The 21,728-nt window shown below is 36.0% G+C and overlaps 1 protein-coding gene across 3 annotated transcripts in view; it reads left to right on the top strand.

Moving 5' to 3' along the window:
* The window catches only part of LOC149796144 (ectopic P granules protein 5 homolog), a 262,648-nt gene that overhangs the window by 236,338 nt on the left and 4,582 nt on the right, over positions 1-21,728 (top strand). For all 3 annotated transcript variants that reach the window (XM_089966059.1, XM_089966057.1, XM_089966058.1), the window contains 4 exons: positions 5,717-5,916; positions 7,335-7,586; positions 15,234-15,453; positions 20,825-21,031. In XM_089966059.1, the coding sequence (XP_089822185.1) occupies positions 5,717-5,916; positions 7,335-7,586; positions 15,234-15,453; positions 20,825-21,031 (879 nt within the window). The remainder of the gene's footprint in view (positions 1-5,716; positions 5,917-7,334; positions 7,587-15,233; positions 15,454-20,824; positions 21,032-21,728) is intronic.

Here is a 21,728-nt window from a genome sequence, read left to right as displayed (position 1 = left end):
CAAGGGACTCTTAAATAGATTTAAGGGAATATTTCAGACAGTCCCTTCAAGGGACTCTTAAGTAGATGTAAGGGAATATTTCAGAAGTGAAATGGAAACATTGTCACAAGTGGCAAGCCATGAGTGACAGTACAGAATGTCTCTACTCCACACGTGAAATAGTTCCTTATATCTGCTTACAAAAAAAAGCCGATTTTCTTTTATTATATATTTTGCTTGGATTTGTTTACTAGTTACTATTCTTTGCCAGTGCAATTATAGCTGCATTAATACATTATTAAAAAGAAATTTCAAAATAATGTTAGGACAGTGACTTTGTTCAATGAATATTGTTGTATTGTTTGTGGTGGGGGTACTGTAGAATCATCATAGAGCAGTTTTATATCATGTCAGACTTAAGAATGTAACTTCTTTTTTTATTTTTAATTATTTCTGCATTCAGACATAAATTTTGTGGCCTTGGCAGGCTTGCAGTCTAGTTTTGTACCTGGTGTTGCACCCAAGTTTGATTGTTACTTAATTTCAGTTGACATAAACATTCCTCTATCCCTGATTTCTCTATTGTTTTCAGGCATAAATATGACTATGATGAGAGTGGAAATTGCAAATGAAACTTGTTTAGGATTATATTTAATACAGGGTTTTTCCATAAAAACTTCTTTAGGATTATATTTATTACAGGGTTTTTCCATAAAAACTTCTTTAGGATTATATTTATTACAGGGTTTTTCCATAAAAACTTGTTTAGGATTATATTCAATAAAGGGTTTTTCCATAAAAACCTGTTTAGGAATATATTTATTTAAGAGTTTTTCAACAAAAACTTGTTTAGGATTATATTTAATAAAGGGTTTTTCCATAAAAACTGTACCATTTGTAGTTTAGTGTAACAGGTATTTTATGGGTGACACTGAATATCAAATAGAAACAGGTTATGCAAATTCATTCACTGACAATTTACACAATTCATGTGGAATTTTTTTTACAAAGTAAAATCTCACTGGAGGGACCAGCCCTTCTGCCAACAAAAAGCAGTGTCATATATACATGTATTAGCATATGGATTCCAAAAATTATGTATATTTATTTATCAGGTCTGTAAGTAACTTCACTTTTTTTCAGATACATTGATTCTTACCTACATTGTGTAAGAATTTGTTGCTTTTATGTTAGAGGTTCTGCAGTAGTTATCACGGTGTGTGTTTACATGAATGTGTGTGTGTCTATATATATATATATATATATATATATATATCTGTGTGTGTGTGTGTGTAATTATGTATAAATTAATTAAATTAAAAGACATAATTAATTGTTACTTACATGATTGCTTAGGCATAATTTCAATAACCCACACCAATATTTTGGGGCTACATATTAATACTACACTCATCAACCAATCAAAAGAATTTCATTTGAAGTGTCTTTTTCCATCAATGCTTAGTTTGAAATAATGATAGCATAACATATATTTCTAGCTAGCTTCAGTTTTATATTCCACCACTTTGCTTTGTCCATTGTTCCTTTCCTTCACACAAGAACTTTTTAATTTGGTTCTGTCCCTTTCCTAAGTGTTTCCTAAGTGCCTTCTGCACATTCAAGTTCAATCTACAACTTGCCCTTCAATGCATGCCTTTGATTGTAAACAATGGTGTCACACAACTCATGAAGACGGGAATAATTTTCGTATCATTTGATCAATCTCTTTAACTGTACCTCTCACCACTTAGAGCAAATATTGGAGGTAATTTGCATTGAGGGACTTCTTGATCTTTTGAAGTCCACCTACTGTTATCATTGTCGACAATCCAGTTTTGGTGACTGACCTGTTACTGTGACTTTGGCTTGACATATATGTTTTCCCACCTTTATTATCTTGGATATCATTTGCTTTTATGTGTTCCTAATATAATGACTGCTGTCGTTTCCAGCAGCTTAACTCAATAAAATGCTTAATTCTCATGAGTTGAATAAAAATGAATTGATCATTACAATGGAGAAAATGCCATCAGATTTTTATATTCAACCTGGTTTACATAGGGTTACTGAGACTTTGTACATCAGGTTACAGTGGAGAGATCGACTTCAACAGATACAATGTGGTAACTGCACTGCAGTGCACTACTTCAGAAGTGGGAACTACTTCCAATGATGGCCACCACAGGTATCTACCAGTAGCATTGTGAGTTTAGTCCACCTTATTCCATGTTTTGGTCACTGACTGGACTGTAGTATACCACTTTTTAGATCAGTGTTCCTGTAGCAGTTACATGGGTGTAATAAAGCAGAATTGAACAAATCCGTAAACAAACAGCCAGGTTTGTTACTAAATTATTACTACAACCCAGGTAGTTCATCTTGGATGTGGGAGGTCATGAGTTTGATCCACAGCCAAATCATGCCAAAGACTAACAGATATGGTACTAAAAGCTGCCTCTCTTGGTGCTCAGCATTTGTGACTGGGTGGGACATCATGTTACATATCTGCAGCATGATGCCCCAGTGCTAGACATCACTATAAACTGCCACACTGCAGACATCATAACGATAAGACTGAAAAATTATTAAAAGTACATTAAAAATCCAAAACACACATACACCTCTTTTATGATCATTAGATTCCTTTACATTCTACAGTGTTGTATGCACTGTATGCACCAGTGGTGTGTGTACCATGTGTTTCACACCAAGTTTTATGTAAGGGTAGGTGTTCATTTCTCCTATTAGACTCAGTATGGTCAGTCAGTTATCTTGCACTGTGCACTGTAATATCTTTCCTTGCATATCAGAACTATGTTTCATTCAGTCACCATTGTTTATGGCTACAAATTGCACTTTGTGACATTCATATGCTTAATTTCATAAAGTCAATGCTTTCTACCTTCTATATAACCATATGTAGAGGGATTGGTGTCTCATTTTACACAAATACTAGGCATGACCCAGTGCAGTGAACATGAACAGATTGCTCTATTCTAGCTGCTGGTACCCACAGAGAGGAGGAACCCCATGAGTGCCCTCTGGAGGAGAGTCTGCTATTAACCAGAACAACACTGACAGGGTCCTCTCTGTTTCTTTCTTGGGATACAAACAACAGATCGGCTGGGTCAGCAGGCTTACAAACCAACAGGACTTTATAGGCTCATGGATTACATCCATACAGCAATTGCTTCCTGTTACATATGCGTTGTGTGCCATTTGCAAAGGTTCTGAACTATAGTGACTGAGAGATCATAGTTGCATTAAGGTGTGCCACTTAGACTTAGCTTGCACAAAGATGGATGTTGGGAGGGGGATGTAGCCATATATTGCACATGTAATTTTTCTATTCCTTTCCTACATTGGCGATACCATTGTGTAATTGGAATATTTCAGAGATTTAACATGCATAAATTGATATACTTAACATTTCATTTCTCACAGCCTATGCTAGATTATCACTTTCAGCTGTATCACCTGTTAGTGGCCCTATGAATTCATACCAATTATGCATTAGTATATCTCATATTTGTACAACAGATTATTGGGTTCTTCAAAACTGAATTCTACAGAGTTTTCAGATTTATGGGTTTTCAATGCCCTTGACTGTCTGTCTTGATTGAAATACAATATAATATGCTTGCCAGTACTTTCGTGAGTAATTGTTGATGTGCTGCAAGACTGGGTCAGTGTATTTGACCATCCACCTACATTTGATACTTGTAACTTTGCTGCAAGGAGACATTACTCACTGTACTAAAAGAATGGGATCTATGATTTGACCATGCAACTGCATTTGATGACCTGTCTAACCCATCAACAGACTTGTTACCATTTTATCAATGTCACTTGAATCTCAGTCATTATTATTGTTATATGCCAATGACTGTAGTCACAATGTTTCATAGCCTCTTCACTTCCTTGAGGCCATTGTCAGTTTCATGCATTAACAATATTTCTTTCACCCTCAGATCAAGTCACTTCCTAATGGCATTCAGCTATTATGCCCATATGCTTATACCCACATGTCCTGAGTATCAGCTGGTTTTATTATTGTACTCTAAGGGTCAGACTTCTCAGTGTCCCAATTTACCTCTTCTCAACTGTTTCTAGTTAAATATACAGGTGTTGGACATGCTTAACAACCTTTCAAAATCCCAAGTCTCTTTTTCTGAACCATTCATATAACTTAGTGCTCATTGGGTGCTGAATAATGAGATGAGACTTGCCCCATTTTGCTTGATTGTATGTGTACAATTAACTTTTAACTATACATATATGTTGTTTACTTTTTGAACTTTATTTCTGAATGTAGTATGCCCATATTCTATGCATTCTTTTCTGACTCCTTGATGGATCCCTGCATGGGTCTTGTATCAGACATCATGTCATTGCCAGCAGGTAAATGTAATAACTTGTAACTAATTTTGGAGTCATTCTGATGATCAGGTGGAGGCATGCGATTCAAACACAGTATCTGTATTCACCATATTCATACTTTGGACATTTCTGTTTGCTGTTTTGGCATTCTTATATACCATCACCAGTTTCATGCATTTTTTTTCTCATTAGTTTTGTGTTTCAAGCTAGTATTCCTATATACTTCATACCAGCTTCCTTCAGTGCATGTATGGCATATCAGATGACTTCTCAAGCTATGTTTTATCCATGCCCCTTGCAGCTCCATGTAGGTATGAGACACTCTGCACAACCCTACTAACTCCACAAGTCTCTTCAGAGGTGTTTCATGTAGACAAATTGAGAGCATGCCTGGTGCAGTTTGCTGTGAGGAGATTTACCCAGGTGTGCCATGATCATTTCAGCTTTAAACTTGTGCTATTCATTTGTCCACATGGTTGCCCCCGGCATCCTGAACTTATATGGGACAATCCAGTCTGAAATTAGTTTCCACAGAAAAATTTTATTCAAAGTTTGTCAGTAACATTCTATCAAGGAGTTTCACATCCCAGCTGTGACCTTTGTACGACCCTGTTGTGCTCATTCAGTTGCTGCTGAATCACTCACTGACAGAATGAACCAAAATTAATCAGTAGCAGCAGACAGTCCGTCTAGCCAAATATGTATGTTGATAAATAAAAAGTTAACTGGATCGGGGGTGGGGGTGGTGTCTACTTGGTTGTTAGAGTAGTTCTCTGACAATATGAATATTACCCTCCAGAAAACTTATTAATTAGTTCATGCTGAAACCATATTATGCTGGATAAAATTTTTACTAAACTGTAGGAATGGAAAACCATGATCTTTCCAAAGCATAACATATTTGATGGTGTAAACAGTGCAGTAAATGAAAGATGTTAAGTTTGGTTATGTTAATTTACAAACTGAAAGGTGTAAACTATTGACACTTGTGCAGCACCTAGATGGGTTCAAGTGCCCATTTTGATTTGTAAATTCTTTTGTTTAACATTATCAAAACAATCTACTGGCATTTTTTTTAAAATAATAAAAAGAAACAAGATACAAGGAGAATGTTAGACTTCCTATCTTGAATAACTAAACAGTCTGTTCAAAATCATTTATTTTTCTGTATGTATAAAAATTACTCATAAGTTAAAATCAGAAACCATCTGTCTTTTTCTGCTTTCTCATCCCTTACAGTATTTTGCTGGAAATAGACTTTTGAATTGAAATGTGGGTTTCTAGTTAACCTTGGTTGAAAAATTTGTGATGTCTGTATGGAAATAAAAATTTAACACATTTGAATTATTTGTTTCAGGGTAATGAAGGCTGCATCTGGTTTCAATGTTCAGGCATCTAGCACTTGGTCAGAAGATTTGTCTATCAAGAGACGGAACTATATTCACTGTGTTGCTCAGTTTTTTTGCCAGAGTACATACAAGCCCCTGAATGACAAGGATGCTCTGTCCACAGTCCTTATCAACCTATTGACTGAGATTGAGACAGTGGAGGGAGCAGGTTGGTTTGGTTCCCCAGTGGTCTGCTATGAATCTATGGTCTTAAACTAAATAACAGAAAGGAGCGAAGCAACAAATTTGATAAAACTTAACAAATAATTTAATTCTCTTAGTTATAAAATGAAAATTTAAGAGGAACTTGCAGAATTATAAATTAAATCTAAAAAAATCATTGAAGTTCTATCACAAGTCAAAAAGAATAGTGTTCCAAATGAATGAATTCCCATTCTTGAATGTGCTGATGTACCAATAGCCTTAAATGTGCTGAAATACCAACAGTCTTGATGTATTCCAATGGCATTGTCCAGAAATCCTTTGAATAAATTCACAATAATCCCAAAATATTGTTTAGTCCACAGACATATAAGTATTTTGTAATTCCAATAAATAATTTTAAAAAAAGATTCCTATCAAATTAAATGCAATCACACCCATAAATACTTATGCAGACTGAAAATAAAATATGAACAGTAATAAAAATAAGAAATAGGAATGAATTTATTATTCTCTTCTTCCTCCTTAAATACATAGCCATGACTCTATTATGATTCTGTATTATAATACCTCCCGTCTGACTTATATTGCACACAACTCACCTCACTTAATTATCCAATGGAAAATTTCCCCAAAATGTAACAGGTTCATTATGTGGAGCCCACACCTACATTAACAACCTATTTATAGCTCATTATCTTAAAATAGAATCTCCACACATGAACATAAATTGGCTATGTAATATCTTGTTTATAATTTATGATTGCAGTCTACTGTCATGGACAAATATTAAACACACAATACAGATATACATAACAGGTCAATCTCCTTACAGATTTTATGCTCTGCTATGAATATAGAAAGGCTTATAATGTTACTCTTGTCCTTTCATCCTTCTGTTTTTCACACCTGTCAGGTTTTCTGTGTAGGTTTGGAAATTCATATATTACAAGATGGAATGGCAGTGAATTTGTATTCTGTGAACATATTTCTAGTTTTTATGACTTTTTGCTGATAGAGAGTAATGTTTTCATGCCCTATAAATCACATTCATGCAGTGAAATAAAAGAGAAATTTAGAGAAGCTATGCAAGTGCCATTATTTTCATTGATTTGTATTTTTTAGATTGTAATCAAGCACTACAGAAGAATTTACATGACTATTTTGATTATTTAAAATGTGCTTGAAGTTTAAATTGTAAAATATTTTTGACCATTTGGGACATTTTACAAACTGTCTCTGAATGTTTGTATGAGGACTGTTCATGACACATTTTGACAGAAAAGAAAGTTGTAAATTACTTTCAAGAAAATCATGCAATTTTTCTTTTTAAATAGAAAGTAGCTTTGGCACCTTTTTACTTTATATTAAAGTATTTTTTGGGGAAAAGAGTTTCCTAACAAGTGAACTTTTTATGTTTCTCAGTGGTTGATAGATACCATCAACAGCAGGAGACCATAGATATGGTTAAGGAGGTATTCTGTCTTTTAAACAACTGCAACCCTGAAGATGGCAGCAGTACTGTTGTCATGACAACCATAATCCAGTGGCTTCAGGGGTCCCCACATTCCATCCTCCTGCAGCCCTGTATCCATGCAGCTTCACGGACTCTGGCATCTCTCTCACACATGACAAAGATAGTGGAAGAGTGCATATGTTTGCATTTTAAAAAATCAGGTAGGATATGTATTAAAGGTATGTTAGGATATTTACAAGCACATGTTGAATAGAAATTATACAGATTTTAAATCTTCATTTTTTTAAATCCTCATTTTTCTTGCCTGAGTCAAATTATTTCTTGCATCAGTGTATGGTGACATAATTTTGTAAGATGCATATTAATGATGCCCTTATGTCCTGTAGCTCCTAGGTCTTTGTATTAGAAACAAATTGATGATATGAAAATTGTTCTCCATGGTATAGCAGTGTTAGGGACCAGCTTCGCACTGATAAAAGAGACTGCCGTAAAGCTGAAAGGCTTTGGTTTTCCACCAGACTCACTATTCATAAGCAGATCTATGAAGCCGCTAAGAAGAATGTCACAAATGTAGTCCATGCAGCGAAATCAGCCCACTACACTACTAAGATCATGGAAAGTTCCAGCTGCAAAGAGCTCTTCGAGATTACTAACAAGCTAATGTCAAGGAACAAATCTACACCACTTCCAACTACCTTCTCTCCAGTCGACCTTCCGGACATGTTTGCAGATTTCTTCTGTGACAAAGTACAAACCATTAGAAATAAGCTTGGCACCACAATTTCAATTGACTCATCGTCACCATACAGTTTGGATAGAGAATTTGAGTGGCAACCATTAGCAGCATTTGAACCTGTCTCTGGATTTCGTACATACAATCCTGATGAAGAGTGCACCAAAGTCATGTGAACTTGATCCAATTCCAACATCACTGCTGCTTGAGTGCTTAGATCCAGTATTGCCTTCACTAACTGATGTTATTAATACCTCTCTCTCATCCAGGGAATTCCCATCATTTTTCAAAACTGCCATTTTAATGCCTCTGCTGAAGAAACCAACACTAGACCATCTAGACCATAAAGAACTAACGCCCAGTTTGTGATTTCCCATTCATATAAAAAATCTTAGAAAAGGTTGTTCTATCCCAGCTTGTATCTCATCTGAATTCAAACAGTCTTTTTAGCAGTGTACAGTCTGCATGTTGCCCTTGCCACAGTACTGAAACTACTCTTCTAAAAGTAGTTAATGACATTCTCTCTGCTTTGGATAGCGGAAAGATTACAGTCCTCACCCTCCTTGATTTGTCTGCAGCATTTGACACAATAGACCATGATATATTACTTCACTGTCTCCAGCATGTATTTGGCATTCATGATACAGCCTTACTGTGGTTCAAGTCCTACTTGGTCAACAGGACACAAATTGTGTCTGCAAATGGAATACACTCCAGCCCAGTTGATCTATGTTGTGGTGTTTCACAAGGGACTGTTCTTGGACCTGTTGTCTTTATTCTATACACTCAGCCACTCCCAAGTGTCATAGATCATCATCCAGTGTCTCACCAATTGTACGCTGATGACACCCAAATATACAAATCTAGCCACCTAACTAAAGTTGATGCTACCATCCAAGGTGTAGAGAGGTGCATTTCTGATGTGAAATCAGAGATGACATGTAACAAGCTGCAGATGAATGATGATAAAACTGAGGCCATTCTGATTATAACACAAAGACTTTCTCATTCACATCCTTTACCTCAAACAATAAATATCAGCAACACCAACATTAAATTCACACAAACAGTATGAAACCTAGGTGTTACGCTGGACAGTACTCTCACATTGCACCAACATGTCATGAACATATGCAAGGTTGCATATCTTGAGCTGAGACACATCAGTTCAATTCACAAATATCTTTCAGTTGATGCCACTAAAACACTTGTGTGTTCATTAGTACTTTCAAGACTGGACTGTTGTAACTCAATTCTGTCTGGTTCATCTCAATATCTGCTCCAGAAACTTCAGAAAGTTCAAAACACAGCTGCTCGGATCATACTTAGAGTACCACGATCAGAGCACACCTCCCCGCTGCTCTGTACCCTACACTGGCTATCCATTCGATCCAGAATCAAACACAAAATTTGTTCTCTTTGCTATGTTTCACTGACGGACTCTAGTCCAACATACCTATCCGACCTCACCCATGTGTACACTCCAGCAAGATACTTATGCTCCTCTTATGACAATCATATACTCATTATTCCCACTATGAAAACAAAATCATATGGACAGCGTTCTTTTGCATACCAGGGCCCAGCAATGTGGAATGAATTGCCCAGTGAACTTAGACACAAAGACACAGTGATCACATTCAAGAGTGCTCTCAAAACTCACTTTTTTCGACTGCAAGAACAAACTTAAAGACCTAATAATGTTTCCTACCTTAAATATTCTCAGCATGTTTTTTTTTTTTGTTTTCTAATTTCATGGTGTTTGTGTTTGAAATCATATCATTATATATGTTTTTTATCTTATAGGTGTTGTCTAATGTTGTAAAGCGCTTAGAGCTTCTAAAGATTAGGCACTATACAAAGTCATTATTATTATTATTATTATTATTATTATGATTGGGTACAGATAGGGTAATTTTTTTTGTCTACCACTTTGGCAGTGTATATTATGCCTGGACCCTGGACCCTGGCTATCTATCTCTCTGATAAATTTTTTTATTCCAGTGTATTATTCTGTGACCCTGTCAGGATGCCAACTTTTTCTATTCCACACAACAGTTTCAGTTCTGTACCTCCAGTAAACTTTGTCGATGGGTACTGTGTTATCTGGTACTTGAGTGTCCAACCTGTGAATGAGGGTTTTACACAAAAGTAGTTTAATGATACAATTTACCACATGGTTTACATATTTTGTATGTTGAAATATTCTCAACTTTCAGCTTCTTAAAATGTGATACCTGTTAGTAATTATTGCTTAATCAAATCAGCTTAATAGTGACAGGCAACAGAATCTCTCACTTAACTGAGAGTTTGAAAGAAGTTGCTAAAAGTAATTTTAACAAGTTATTGATTTAATATTAAGGTGGGTTTATTTCATTCATGCCTGTAAAATATATCCATTTGTGTTCATCTGTTCAATTGCAGCAAGTTGTGCCATTACATGCATGCTACCAATAATTGTCTGTCTTAATTTCTGTTGTATACTCCTTGTAGTGCATAAGTTAGACCTGGATTTGCCCTGGTATAATGCTCCAGCAGATCAGGTTTACTGTTTTGGTTCTAATTATTATTTTTGTCAACCATGTACATCCTGATAATGAAGCCATCACCATTGTGACATAAATGATGAGTACATGTAATGGCTCATCTCTCCACTCTTCACCAATAGACACATTAAGGCATCACCATTGTGACATAAATGATGAGTACATGTAATGGGTCATCTCTCCACTCTTCACCAATAGACACATTAAGGCATCACCATTATGACATAAATGATGAGTACATGTAATGGCTCATCTCTCCACTCTTCACCAATAGACACATTAAGGCATCACCATTGTGACATAAATGATGAGTACATGTAATGGCTCATCTCTCCACTCTTCACCAATAGACACATTAAGGCATCACCATTGTGACATAAATGATGAATATATCAAATACCATATTTAGTGTAACACAGAACAATTGTGCAGACCTTGTTTTGATGACACTCACCTTTAAACTATTTGTCTCAGTTCCAGAAGGCCTGGTAGGAGGGATTGATTGCCAAAATCTGTCAAAGACATCACAATTTTCTTGCTACTATCCTTGTTTGCAGTATTATTTACTATGAATTACCAGTAGTTATTGTCCTGTTGGTAATTAACCAGTTCTTTACTTGAAAAAAAGTGAATTTAAAATAAATAAGAAAGAGAAGAAAAAAAGAAAGGAAGAATAACAACAAATAGGTCCTGTTTATAGAGCTATAACATACTAATTAGACTCCTTACTGGTTATAAACTGCTAGTTACTTCTGGTATTTAATCTTCACTTGCTGATTATGAATGACCATATATATTTCTCTATTTCTCTTGTTATGACTAGGGTCTGAAACTAAGTACCAGAAAGAAGCAAAACTAACTTCAATACAGGATTTAGTTCTCTAAGTAGTTATAAAATAAAAATGTTAGAGAAACTTTCATTATTGTGAATTAAGTCCAAAATAATCCTAAAAGTTCTGTCACAAGTCGAAAGAATAATGTATTCAAAATGAATTCTAGGTCCTGAATGTTCTGAAGAATCACCAGTCTTGATTTATCACAATGGCATTGTCCAAAACTCCTTTGAATGAATTCACAATAATCCCCAAATGTTCCTGATGTCCATAGTCCATGATATTAAAACAAAAAACATAAGAAATGGGAATTAATTAACTTTTCAACTCTTTGGCTCTACATCACAACATTATCCTACTTGATCTGTCACAGTACCTCACATTCCAACAGAATTCACCTGACTTAGTGATCCAATGATAAATTGCCCTAAAATTTTAAACAGGTTCATTATTAAGATTGATTTTAAAACTAGTAAACACCTATTTATAGCTCATTGCAGTCTAGTCATACACCAGAAGTAAAGACACAATAATGATATACAAACACTCCTTTTTGCACACTAAATGGACAAAGGGAAGAAACTCTTCTTACCCAATATCTTCCCCTCACCCCAGCTAGTGGTGCTAGTTTCAGATTTTGTTCAGTATGAGAAACAACATTTTGAATTGCCACCATGAATCGTTCAATAATCTTCAGGATTTTGAACCCTCCAGCCATAATTGTGGTGGAATTTTATGCATTCAAGGAAGCTTTCATTTGTTGAGATGTTTTGTGAATAAATTTTCATTTTTTTGAGTTGTGGACTTTATTTTTCTTTGACCTTAGTGTCACATATATGCAGTTATGTATTGCAAACACATTTCATTTGAATTTGATATTTTGTGATGTTATGGGTGTCATTCTTGTCTTCTTGTCAACACAAAATAATACCATCCTGTTGAAATTCAGGTGAAATATTCATTCTGCTCAAACAACCCCATGTTTCATCCATGCCCAGACATACTTCTTTATGCCTTGCTTTTCTCAGGAGAACCTTGCATAGAAAGGAGTTTCATTTGTGGAGAAAATCTTGTGAGCAGTAAAGCCCTCCAGTTTGAAACCATGCATATGTATGTAACAGTTTTTCAGTGACTGGTACAAAGATAACAACATCATCCCCTTGAATGCTACAGTCTTTCAGGTGGCTAACCTTTTTCTCTGGCTCACTGAGGAGAAAAAACATTAGCTCCAGTTGCTATCAGGGGATTTTGCTCCATGATTTAAGACATATTAAGGCATCATGGTAGAGCTAATATCGATCATGACAAGAATCTTTCAGACCTAAAGTCAGACTTTGAATGGATTTATCCTAAATCACTTACCTGCTTTCCAAAAATTGAATCTTTCATGGGTTTTAACCTGGCATAACTCAGAGCAGTTTGAATCCTTGGCCAGAGCCTCTATGAAGCTGCTACCTTAAAAGACATACTTTCTGATAGCACTAGCCTTAGTGTGTAGGGTGAGTGAGCTTCACATTTTTCACTTGAAATGATTGGATGGTTATGTGGTTTTTAATAATACACCCAAGTTTCAGAGCAAAGAACCAGTTGTTGTCTGTTGGAAATCAGGAGGTCATTATTCAAACTCTCTTCTTTGTTGACACATTGAGAGAGGCAGCTAAGCAAATCCATTTCATACTCATAGAAATTATTTAAAACACATTGAAGAGAAGAGGATATAATCCCTCAATCTCTGTGCTTTTTGCTGAAGTGGGTAATACATTCTTTGTATTCAGAATGATCTCAGGACCACATACACCTCATGGGAATTTCTACTCAATGCAATTAAAGCAATCTTGGTGAGTCTCATGTTCAAATGCAGTTTTTCAATCCAAGTTATAATAGAATTCATTGGATGTCATGTACATTCAACCTTCTCAAGTTTTTATCTCCAAGATCAAGCATAACAGAAACATAGAAGAGTCTGGTGGGTCCAGTGACTGTTCCCCAGTTGGCCACCAGACCAATTTCAGGTTTGTACAACCTACTTTGGGGCATGGGTATAGTGTTTTTCCTTGAATTTGTCCAAGCTTTCTTTTTTCCTTTCTGTTTTGCTAAATAAGGGAAAGTAACGTTTTATCCTTATCTAATTTTTGTGGTCTTTGGACATGTGAACATCCTTTTGAGCACATGGCTGTATTACTATCATATCAGGATGGCAGTTTATAATTGTTCAGGTGAATAGAGACATTCGTCCCTCAAAAGATGCCGATGTTAGAGGTAGGATGCATTATTTCCACCTCCTACCTATTCTCCAAATGTTAATGTGATTGGGAAATGCAATCAAAGTAGAAATCAAACTGTTTAGTAAATAATGTTTTGCCAAGAACATTTACCCAGTTACAAGTAAACCCTATGACACTGACCCACCAGTGTAAGCATCCTCACTGATATGTCGCTCATTTGCAACTAGCACCATATAGTAGGGTGGGGATGGTTGAAGTGAAGAAAATGGGTAACTGTAGTCAATTTTGTCTATAACATATATAGACATTAAAAACAAAATTTTCATCTTTCTGGAATTGCTGGATTTTATAGGTAGTGAAGCTTATAATCTTAACATTAATGTGACTGGGTAAGTATTCTTGGAGAAATTTACCTTTGTTGTCTACTCTTAATACTAAGAATACATGCATTTCTCAGTGTTACATACATATATTTCAGTGTTACATACATATATTTCAGTGTTATATACCATGAAAATCTACTCAGCTCATTTTTTTATACTTTGTTTTCAGTTGTATTTTTTAAACAGATTTTTGTGGACACCAATTATCAGAAATTGGTATGCTGACATGGTGGTTCATTTGGAAAGCACACATATCATGGCTGCAAAATATATAGCTGTGTCATTATATCTATTTTTTGGTTGTTAGATTTATATCAAATACAAAAGAACTAGGCAAGTAATGTCAGCTTTTCATGCATTATCTAAAATTTAAAGATATCAAAATTGGCTTCTTTACTTCATGATGCTAAATTATAGTGCTAAAAAAACTGTTTTCATTCCTGTTTTGTATTTGGAAACAATGTGATGAAATGTTACTGGCAGAAAAATTAATGTTTTGTTGCCTATGAATTGCAGAAGATATGGTATATGATTATAGGTGTTCTTTTCTCCACGCAAGAGATATTCTTTGCATCCATGCCAACTGCTCCTGTGGCCTAAGTGGTTAGAACGTTTGCTTCTGATGTGGGAGGTCACAGGTTTGAACCTCGGCTGAGTCATATCAAAGACTTATAAAATGGTACCAGCAGCTGCCTCGCTTGGCGCTCAGCATTAAGAAGTTAGGGTTAGGACTGGTCAGCCTGGTGTCAAGATAATGTGAATGGGTGGGGCATAATGCTACACATCTGTAACATGATGCCCCAGTGCTAGACATCACTATAATCTGTCACATTGTAGACATTGTAGTGATCTGACTGGAAAATTATTAAAGGTACATTAAAAATCCAAGTCACACACACACACATGCATCCATGCTTGTTTTGACTCTGCCCATTCATCTTCCCTCATTTGGCTGTAACTCTTAATCCAATACACCCTGGTAGGCCAATCATGCTGTGTGTTTTGCATACCTTCATTGGTTTACTTATACCTACTTTCTAGGGTTTATTCAACATTGCTTAAAAATACTAATATTCAAATAGCATGTGAGCTTCTCTTTAACAATACAATGTTATTATTTGTAACAGGTGAGAAAGGCAGCAAAGATGATGGCTGGGACATGCCTCTAGAAGCCATGCAGATTCCAGAGCTGGACTTGACCAAATTTTTTGACACTTGTCTTCAGGAGGGGAGTTTTCTGCTGCTATACTGTTACATTCTGCAGAAATTTCCCTTGTGTCAGAATCTGACAGAAGAGCAAGGCCTAATGAAACTGATGATGGACTGGACAGAGGAAGCAAAACCCAGGTCAGTCTTTGCTGTTGGTTCTGTCACACAGATTAAGTTTAAATTAACTTTGCTCATTCTTCTTTATGTGTAAGTGCTCACTAAGGTGTCCTTATTGGTGTGGTTTGGTCTTGTGGCTGAATGAAACTTGAGAACCAGATGTCTCAAGTAAGGAGTAAACTCTGTCCTCTGTACAGATTAGTAAAGATCATTCCCGCAACAAGTTCTCCAAGATTTTACTCAAGAGTCTTCTTGGTCCAATTGAAACCTGAGGACCATAATCTGCTTGAACTCTCTCAATCTACACATACAGTAACCCACGTTCGGGATGGAAACCGTAATGTCACCTTTTCTTCCCACGAGCCTTGACCTCCAAGATGCATATTTTCATTTTCCCATTCACATGTCTTCCAATAAATTCCTGAGGTTCACTTACAGGGACACACCAGTTTAGGGCTCTCCCTTCCAGTCAGAATCTCTTTCCCTAGCCATACATCAACTCATGGTCTGGGTTGTGTCACTTTAGGACCTACCACCTAGCCTTTGTCCCATCATCACCAAAAACACAAGGTGAGCCACCTTTTTTTAACAAACACATTAAGCAAGGACAAACTGTTATTTCACTCCAGGATTCCATTCATCTTGAATGGAATTTGAAACATTGTTAAAAGTCAGTGGTGTCTTCAATCTGCTTGGAGAGTCAGATTTCAGCCTGTGAATTCCTTCATGTCTCAGGTCGTCTCAGTGTGGTTGCAGATCTAATTTTAGGCTGGTTGCTTATGAAATCCCTGTGAATGAGCCTTGCATCTCAATGCAGCCTAAACTGCAGAATAGATCACATATTTGAATTTTCAGCTGACATTAGGCTTCTTTTCAGCAAAAAGGAGGATATATTATGGCTTATAGTGGGCATCAAGATCAGCCATTGGATATCTTATGGCTTATAATGCTTCAAGATCAGCCATTGAATATCTTATGGCTTATAGTGGGCTTCAAGATCAGCTATTGGATATCTTATGGTTTATAATACTTCAAGATCAGCCATTGAATATCTTATGGCTTATAGTGGGCTTCAAGATCAGCCATTGGATATCTTATGGCTTATAATGCTTCAAGATCAGCCATTGAATATCTTATGGCTTATAGTGGGCGTCAAGATCAGCCATTGGATATCTTATGGCTTATAATGCTTCAAGATCAGCCATTGAATATCTTATGGCTTATAGTGGGCTTCAAGATCAGCCATTGGATATCTTATGGCTTATAGTGGGCTTCAAGATCAGCCATTGGATATCTTATGGCTTATAATGCTTCAAGAACACCATTGAATACGTTATGGCTTATAGTGGTCTTCAGGATCAGCCATTGGATATCTTATGGCTTATAATGCTTCAAAATCAGCCATTGAATATCTTATGGCTTATAGTGGGCATCAAGATCAGCCATTGGATATCTTATGGCTTATAGTGGGCTTCAAGATCAGTCACTGGAATCATGTTTTGCATGGACTCTAGCACAGCTGGCTAGGGTGCCCATTTTCTAGCAGTCTTCAAAAGATGTGATGGTTTGTTCCCTTCTCAAGTAAATGCCTTTCAGTTATGGCTAGGGATGCCATTTGGAAAGACCTGATTCTTTACAATGACACTGCTGTTGTCAATTATCTTTGACAGTCATGGAGAACTAAATCCTCAGATGTTTGCCTTCACATTTGGGATTTTCTCTAATGGTGTCATCATTGTAAAATCCACATTCAAATCCACCATATTCCAGACAGGCTCAATGTCACATCAGACTTTTCTCCAGACAGGATCAGCTGATTCTTGTAGAATGGTCCTTTCACTCTTCCATCAGTTGACTGAGTGGGATTTACCCTAGCTGATTGCTTTGTAACAAGGTGGAATACCATACTCCCAAACTTGGTCTGTCCAATCCCAGATTCAAAAGCCATTTTAGTTGATACTCTTCACTATATTTAAGTGGTTTTTATGTGTATGCCTTTTGACTTTGAATACATTCCCTGATCACATTAGCATTAGAAATATGTTTCACTACTTCTCAAAATACATTAATACCATAAAGATGAAAAAAGCTGTGAAAGAGTGACAGGTAAGGATTACATCATTGAAATTAATTTTGCCACCATCCATGCAATTACATTTTCATGTCTGTATATGGTATACTGGGGCATGAGTAACATCTTTACACATTTTCATGTCTGTGTATGATATACTGTGGCATGAGTAATGTCTTTACACATTTTCATGTCTGTGTATGATATACTGTGGCATGAGTAACATCTTTACACATTTTCATGTCTGTGTATGATGTATTGTGGCATGAGTAATGTCTTTACACATTTTCATGTCTGTGTATGATATACTGTGGCATGAGTAACATCTTTACACATTTTCATGTCTGTGTATGATGTATTGTGGCATGAGTAATTTCTTTACACATTTTCATGTCAGTGTATGATGTATTGTGGCATGAGTAACATCTTTACACATTTTCATGTCTGTGTATGATATACTGTGGCATGAGTAACATCTTTACACATTTTCATGTCTGTGTATGATGTATTGTGGCATGAGTAATGTCTTTACACATTTTCATGTCTGTGTATGATATACTGTGGCATGAGTAACATCTTTACACATTTTCATGTCTGTATATGATGTATTGTGGCATGAGTAATGTCTTTGCACATTTTCATGTCAGTGTATGATGTATTGTGGCATGAGTAACATCTTTACACATTTTAATGTCTGTGTATGATGTATTGTGGCATGAGTAATGTCTTTGCACATTTTCATGTCTGTGTATGATATACTGTGGCATGAGTAATGTCTTAATACATTTTCATGTCAGTGTATATACTGTGGCATGAGTAATGTCTTTACACATCACCTCATTGAATCCTTATAATAATCTTTGTGATTTGAAAGAACCATCATTATAGTAAAAGTCACATAGGTCATGTATGTGCATTTACTCATTTTATATTAAATATAAATTGTTCTTTTAAAATTTAACTCATTTTCTTTAACCAAAGTCTATTCAATCCTGATTTTTTGAATGAGCTGCACCTCAACTGTCATCAAGAAACTTAAAGACAAAAATTATCGATATATACGTTTTTTTACAATGGTGGCCATGAACTTAACTTGGGTCAAAATAAGAGTGCATCCAGTAGAATCGTCACATCACGGGTTCTACGAAATTGTTTATCAATATGCATAGCTTTCATTGTGACATCACAGTGCATGACATTCAATCCGAATTGTACTGGAACACACTTTTAGGTTCATTTCATAAGAAAATGTCTACATACTTTAACATTGATTTTGCCTTATGCACCTCTCAGGTCATCTAAATAATGACCTTCTAAAGGAATATGGATGTATACGAATCCAAATTAATTGAATACTTGCCAGTTATAGGTATATAGAATCATATTCTAAAAAATGACACACATTACTGAAATTGTTGATGTTGAATGCCTACTTGACCCCGTGTGACTTTTACTATAAGTGTGGTGATTATTTATGTTGTTTTGGCAACATATTGGTAACCTTTATTGGGATCTTGTATGTATATATTTAGAAGAAAATTTTTTTTTCTTTTTCTTTGATGTGATAAGTTGCATGTGATGGTATCACATATGCACTTGTCGTAATTTTGAATTGCAAACACAATTGAATTTGATATTTTGTCATTTACATGTGTTATTGTTGAAATTTTATGTTTTAGGGTTATTTCCTCAATTGTTCTTCATCATTGTTGTCTTTTCATAAGTATTGGTAATGAAATGTAATAAGTGTCAGAGGTCAGCAAGGATGATCTTGATTTGTGCCTTGCCGGTATGAAATGTACAGCACCATGTAACATTTGCAAGTCTTGGTCAGAATAAATTGAGTCTTCCATCCTGGAAAAATATGCCACGGTGAAAGAGCAAGGGTGGGTGTAAGTATCCACTGCATGTCTCAGTCTGTCCTTCCTTGATCAGGCATTCCAGTGGGTGTAAGTGTCAGTCTGTCCTACCTTGATCAGGCATTCCAGTGGGTGTAAGTATCCACCACATGTCTCAGTCTGTCCTTCCTTGATCAGGCATTCCAGTGGGTGTAAGTATCCACTGCATGTCTCAGTCTGTCCTTCCTTGATCAGGCATTCCAGTGGGTGTAAGTATCCACTGCATGTCTCAGTCTGTCCTTCCTTGATCAGGCATTCCAGTGGGTGTAAGTATCCACCGCATGTCTCATCATGTCCTTTATGCCTGTAAAGCAGGATATATGAATTTTGATTCTGATTTGGTTGATATATGTTAACAGCTGTTTAGCTGCATGTTACTATACTAGTTGTTAACTGTCCTGCTCTACCTTCCTTCAAGCCTGGATATAGGAAATAATTTTCTGGATGGAACATGCTACATACTTCCATTCATTCTATGGTATGTGGAGCCATACAATGAGCAGAATATCCAGTTTAGTCCATTTTACCAGCCAACCAGTGCATCTGACTGCTGAGTCTTCCTACCAGCTTGCCATCATTCAGGCTTTCCTTCCCGCATTCTGATTTGGCAGAAGATGCATTATCGGCTGCCCAATATCCAGTGTGGATGGTCCCGTTCCACCTCTCCTTACCTACTCCTCCACCTTTTTGTGACCAGCAGTCTCTGCCTCAATAGGAAAGATGTTGGTGGTAGAGGAATAGACAACTATATCCCTCAAAAACAGTAAACTTGGCAGCAACAAGGTTGGTAGATGTTTCAGCCTAAAAGGAAATTTCGTAAAGGGAAATTTGGCAATCTCTCAGGTGGCAAGCCATTTTACTCTCTGCCTGTTCATGGAGAAAAGTTAACTCCAGTTACTGGCAGGGGATATGTTTCATGATTTATGACACATTTAGGCATCATGGTTGAACAAATATAGGTCTCAACAAGGATCTGTTGGATTTCCTAGCCAACTTGGACCTAAATAAGCCTAAATCACACATCTTATTTTCTAAGATGGAATCTGTCAGTAAATTTGAACCCTTAGTTAAAGCCTCTTTGAAGCTGCTATCTTACAAGACTTGCTTTCTGGTAGAACCAAAATGTCACATTGGTTTGTGGGGGATAGGAGGGAAAGGTATCCCTTCATGGATTGTTATCCCATTTTCTTATGGATGAGTTTCAGGCTTCCATTATTTTCTTTCAGCTTTCTTCCATTTCTCATAATATTCCAGAAAAAAAGTAATACTGAAGGAGAGGTTGTATTATGGTTGATTTTTGTTGCTTCCAATCATTCATCAAATTGATATATTTGAATGTTGAGAGAATGGTCTTTGCCAATAAATATGTTGCCATCTTTAGGTTGGATATGCAGTATGTGATGTGTCATCCTGTTATTTACAGTGCTGAGAATGAGGCCAAAATTTTGCTGTGGTGGCACAAAATTCTCCAGCTTCAGCTTAGGCATATAGATTTTGGCAGATCACTTCCAGTATGTGTGACTGTGCTCAACAACTTTGTCCACATTATTAAGGTGTATGGTGAAGAGAGGTCCTCATCAGGACTGCTGGGAGCAATTGGACTGGGAAGAAAGTCATCTCTGTCACAGAAGTGAGCATTAAGTTATTTTATAGATACATTTTGGAAATGATAATTTATTTATATTTATACCATTTGTAAAATTTGAACTACAGAAATTGTCAGTTTGCCAGCACGAAAACTTCAACAATTATTTTATGATAAGAAATTTCATCAGTTTCACAGTAATATGAATAATCAATTTTGGTTTTGCAGTAAGCATATCTTTACTGAAATTGGCAGTAGATTTTTTTAATTAGAATATTGCAGCATCAGCTTGTTCTGCTGCTAAATGCTGTATCTAGGAAATGATTTGAAATGATTGCTAAGTTTTAGACCATACTAGGATGAAGTTTGTGTAAATTAAAAAATTAAATTACCCGTGGAATGTAAATAATTGTACATCTTTCACACAGAAACCCATTGGATTCATTCTGGCCTTTTTATTTCATTTAAGCTACTCCAATTTGCAACTTTGAGATAGGTTTGCAACAGAAAAAATGCATCATAGAATTATTATTGTTTCAGGTAGGTGTTACCAATATACAGATGAATTTAAACTGGGACAGTGAAGATCATTCGAAGATCATTTATCACTGTGAATGAAAAAAATTATGACAAAAGTATAACTAAATAAATATTTAAAGTTCAAAATTGAATCATTATGGTATTTTCTTTAAACTAGCTATACCAATTCACAGCAAGTATCCATTAGAAAGTTACCATATAT

Source organism: Sinohyriopsis cumingii, chromosome 7 (assembly GCF_028554795.1).
Source record: "Sinohyriopsis cumingii isolate HCF-2022 chromosome 7, ASM2855479v2, whole genome shotgun sequence".
NCBI classification, from domain to species: Eukaryota; Metazoa; Mollusca; class Bivalvia; order Unionida; family Unionidae; genus Sinohyriopsis; species Sinohyriopsis cumingii.
This window is presented reverse-complemented; position numbering and strand designations above follow the sequence as displayed.